This window comes from Penaeus japonicus, unplaced genomic scaffold (assembly GCF_977035675.1).
Source record: "Penaeus japonicus unplaced genomic scaffold, GWHDUDI00000001_assembly GWHDUDI00000024, whole genome shotgun sequence".
NCBI lineage: Eukaryota > Metazoa > Arthropoda > Malacostraca > Decapoda > Penaeidae > Penaeus > Penaeus japonicus.
Genome location: NW_028234426.1, coordinates 20078007 through 20083006, shown reverse-complemented (window position 1 = coordinate 20083006; position 5000 = coordinate 20078007). Strand labels below are relative to the sequence as shown.

Here is a 5000-nt window from a genome sequence, read left to right as displayed (position 1 = left end):
TGGGTCTTACAAAAGTGCCCAGCTACATAGCATATATATATATATATATATATATATATATATATTATATATATATATATATATATATATATATATATATATATATATATATATATATTTAAAGATAAACACAATTTGCAGAGATGTTTACAAGAAAAAACAAATGAGAAAAAAAAAGTATAAACAATAATCATGAGGTGAATAAAAAATGAAAATATTTTTTACTTACAACTTTGTTAGGGTAGTATATCCAATCCCAGTACCAATTCTTTGGTCCTATGTGTCCAGGAACCAAATGATGTTCTGGCACAAATGGGAAGAATCGCCCTCTCCCTAAGCTGTCACGGGAATCACCTGCCTTTACTCCAATATTCTGCATACACTTTCCTGTAAACAAAATTTTATCTAAAAATATATTTACAATGATAGAAACTCATGGATAGGACTACAATTATACAAGAAGTTTGCCTGGTCTAGAGACTGTTTTCTAAAGAATTACTAAATCCATTATTTATTTTAAAAGGGGGAAATAATATAAATTACAAGAAAAAAGGCAAGGTAAATATCTTCTGTGGATATAGCTTTTTGATTTTCCTACTATTAATATTTAACAGGAAATTACATTACAAAATTATGAATGCCTATGAATAAATAATAATTAGAAAAATGCTCAACTTGACCATTTGTAAGAGATGAATTGTAATAAGCAATTACAATTACGGAATTTCACTTGCCTGGTCAAGTAACATTATTAAACCAACCACAGAAAGACTGCCATAAATATCAACATCCAATAATGACTCAATCTGGTACCCCTAACATTTGTTAGACTGATTTCAAGCATTTATTCTACATCTGCAAAATGGTACTTCATAGCATCTAACAACTTCCACAGCTGGGTTCCCAGCCTTTTCCTCCATATATTTAATACTTTCCTTCTGTACACACACAACTAGCCAAGAAAAATAGATATATCATCTGAAATGCAGATGACCTGGGCCACATTGTGTTACCTGTAGTTCAAATGGCCAAATCTGGGTTAGCTGTAGCGCAAACCACCGAAGTTAAGTCAGCTGTAGTTCAAAAAGTTACTCTGGGGTGGGAGGTCCATAGCATACATATTTGTAGAAATTTACAATTAATTGAAATACTGCCCATGATCTGTTTTAATCATATGTATACTTTGTATACTTAAATGATAATAAAACTTGATAATAATGGAGAAACCATTTTTACTTCATCTACCTATAAGCATAACATGGATAAAACTTATATAGAAAATACAGCCAAGCTTTTTACACTGTTTGGCTCTATGGTGCAAAGTGGTTGCTTACATTTCAAATGCTTTATTGGTGAAATTATACCCCCACATGAACTCCAGCAGATGCAAAGCCAGGTGGTCCTTCGGCCATTTTTCATCATTCTAAAATAATTCTACTGTTGCATGAGTGTCCCAGCATTTGGATAATTGAAGCTGACTATGTGGTTCATAGTGTTGTGGACTATGCCTTCCCACTTGATGGAACAAATGGTGGTGCATTTGTGACTGATATCACTCTTTTCATTTACTGATGATGCTCTGCAAAAAGGTATGATATTTGTCAATTTCCATGTTTTAGGTAACTTTTCTTGTTAGCAAGTTCTGAAATATCAAAAGTAATGGTAGATTGAGCTATTCAGCAAATTATTTCAGATTAGAAATAGTATCTAGTCCATTTACTTTCATTTTGTGAAATACATTTATTTCTTTTTTTCCGTAGATGTGTCTTGAACAAAGACTAACAGGAATTTTCTCATTTAAGGTTTCAAATGTTTCTTTTTCTTTAGTCGGGAGCAGTGTAATCACTTCTCTTATAGTTGTACCTTCCCTTAACCCATTTGCGCCAGTTGACTTTCTATCATGTGATTGGAAAATATTCCTGTTTCCAGATGACGTCTTGAAATGTCTCGTATTTTCTTGCTGAATTCTGCATGGGGCAGTTGTGACATGCTAGAATGTCAGCAATGGAAAACTAAATTGTTCTGAACTATAATTATTTTTCATAATTTCTCAGTTATCTTAGTTTAGTAACTTGAATGCCATAAAATGTGATTAACATAAAAAAAAAAGACTTCATGGTAATTTCTGCTTCTGACTAGTTCAATATAAAGATCTGAGTCAAAAAGCTTTTTTTTTTTTTTTTTTTTTTTTTTTTTTTTTTTTTACAAAATGTCTTTTTGGATACTTTATAAAAGAATGCTTCCACTTTTCATTGGTATTATCACATAGAAGTGAAGAGTATGGGTAAAGGTCAATAAAATAAAACACGTTTCGTGGTTTTTGCATCAGATGCTGGGGACGAGATATCTGAGCAAGGCTGGCGCTCAGGGTGAGCAAGCTGGCAGCCCAGGCTCTGGCTTGTGTGTCCGAGAATCTCGAGCCGTTAGGCTTATGCGTTTGAAAACCCCGGCATTGCGACCATGCAAAACCGGAACCGCCCCGGCGTGAATGGGTTTAAGCCATAATTCTTCATAACTGTGTGTGCCCTTCAATTGTGAGCAGATCACGATGTTGCATCATGTACACATTGATGCCGAGCATTATGCACAATTTGCTGTGTCACATATATGTGGTATCCATCATTAAGAGGTTAACCCATTCGCGCCAGGTGATGCCCTATCACGAGGTTGAAAAATATCCCTGGATCCTGGTGACGTCCTGAGACGTGCATTTTCTCACCGAGTTCTGAGAGGGGCAATTGTGACGTGCTGAAAAGTCAGCAATAGATCACTAGATTGTTCTCAAATATAAGCATTTTACATAATTTGTTAGACTCTGTTACTTTAGTTTAGGTGTTTGAGTTTCATAAGATGAGATATAACGTTAAAAAAAATGTCACAGAAAAATATGTGATATTGATGACATCATGGTAATTTCTACTTCTTGATCGTTTGAATAAAAAGATCTGAGTCAAAAAACTATTGTAAAATCAAATGTGTTTGGCCAAGAAATAAAATAAAGTAAAAAATTACTAAAGCAATACTACTTCTAATTTATTAATTACTCGTGATATCATGTCATGTCATGTCACGAGGTACATGTACATACTCATATGTATGTGTATGATTATTCATATTGTTCTTCTTTTCGTTTTGGTAAAAAGAAAAATAAGTATAAAAGAAGTGAAGAATATAAGCAAAGTTCAATAAAATAAAACTAAAAAGGCGTTACTATAACATGTTTTTCGACTAAAATAACTCTTCTGAACATAGCAATATTTTTACATGCCTTTACATTAGACTCATTCATGAAAACCATAAGAATAGGGTGGGTGAAAAAACGCTCTGGGAGGATCAGCATGGCCCCGCACAGCGAGAAAACACCCTGGCACAAAGCGTTGCTTGCTTGTTATCTTCCCAGCGTAAGCGGGAGTAGGCGAAAATATGGCCTGTTATGAATGGGTTAGTTCCATCGTTTTTATTAGTGTTTTTAATATTTCATCATTACTTTCTCTTAATGTAGAACAGTAATCTAAATACTTTACATTATCGTTATTTCTTGTGTATATCAAATCTAGCATAGATAGCCTATCATCGCCTTTATCCCTGGTGTATTCAATTCACCTGCATTTTGATGAAGGTAATACACATTTTCCAATTTCTTATTATTTTTCCATCCACAAATCAGGTTACACTTTTAAATCTAAACTCTATCAGTTGAGTTTGCTATCCCAGCTAAAAGAATTTCTTTTGATTTGGTTAGTTTGTTAAGTTTGTTCTTCGTAATTTTATTGTGACCATGCTGATGTATGAAGTGCCATGTAAGCAATGGATGTTATTTAATACTCTGTTTGCTTCTATTTCAATAACCTTTACATCCATGTTTTGTTTTGTTTCAACTTGCATTATTGTTGTTCCTTTCCTTGTTGGTATTGCCCCCTCCCCCCCTGTTCTATTTTTTCTCTAAATGTTAAAAGCCCTGAGTTCTAATATTGCTCTTTCTCAAGAGGTTTCAAGTTAGGTATTAGAGATGCATATCATGTTTGGATTAATTGTTTCAAAGATTATTTCTATTCATAATTATGAAAATAAGCCATCTGCATTTGTGTAAACAACTCCAAAGTAGTCTTTCAGTTTTCCATTTGTTTGTCCTGCTAAAACTTATTTTGTTTTGCTTTTCCAATCTGGAGTTAAACCCCTTGGTTTGGGGACCTCTCATCCACCAAAGGAACAAGGTTTTTTCCTTCTCTGACCTGTGATTGTTTTTTGTTTTGACCTCTGGCTACTTTTGTTAGATTTGGTCTACACAAATTTTCTTGTATTCTGAATGGTTACTGGTTACCATTTGTTTTGTTAAGAATGTAAGTTTCATTGGTGTTTTTTGTCTTAATTAGGTCTTGAATTCTGTCTTCTTCACTGTGCTTGCTGGTCTTCTGTGTATCTTTTTCAAACTTTTTATATTTCATATACAGTTTCTTTGATCTTCCCCATCTCAGCAAACACAGCCTTAATTTTGTTTGCTATTTAATTTTCAATATCTGTGACTCCTTCAAATGCTCTAATAATCTCCATTATATAGTTTTCAGGTTTCTCTGTTCTAGTTTTTGCTTGAACATGTCCACTGTCATTTCTAGGTTTTGTGCAGTCTCTTGTTGAGTGAAGTTGTTCCTTCTCACATTTTCTATGAGTTTCCTATGTTTCTCTTTTGCTTAATTCTCAACTATAGAATTGGGCCTTGATTATATCATAGCTTCCAACTAATTGTTTTTAAAAGGATTCCAGAGCTTTAATTCTTTCCTTGGCATCTTTCACTGTCATTCCCTTCATCTATTTAAATTTCATAACATAAACAAATACAACAGTATATAATGCAGATTTGGTAGCCTTAGTCCCTGAGGGGTTACTCTGGCTTCACTAATTTTACAATCGCTTTATTCTAAAATAAATTCTTCTTTTCTTTTTATACTTTATAGATTTGGACACCCTTTTCTTTGAGAATGAAATGCAAACTTTTAGGAGAT

The 5000-nt window shown here is 33.4% G+C and overlaps 1 protein-coding gene across 2 annotated transcripts in view; it reads right to left on the bottom strand.

Moving 5' to 3' along the window:
- LOC122252322 (glycoprotein-N-acetylgalactosamine 3-beta-galactosyltransferase 1-like) overlaps positions 1 to 5000 on the bottom strand; it is a 76518-nt gene that overhangs the window by 11702 nt on the left and 59816 nt on the right. For both annotated transcript variants that reach the window (XM_086550807.1, XM_086550808.1), the window contains one exon: positions 230 to 387. In XM_086550807.1, the coding sequence (XP_086406933.1) occupies positions 230 to 387 (158 nt within the window). The remainder of the gene's footprint in view (positions 1 to 229; positions 388 to 5000) is intronic.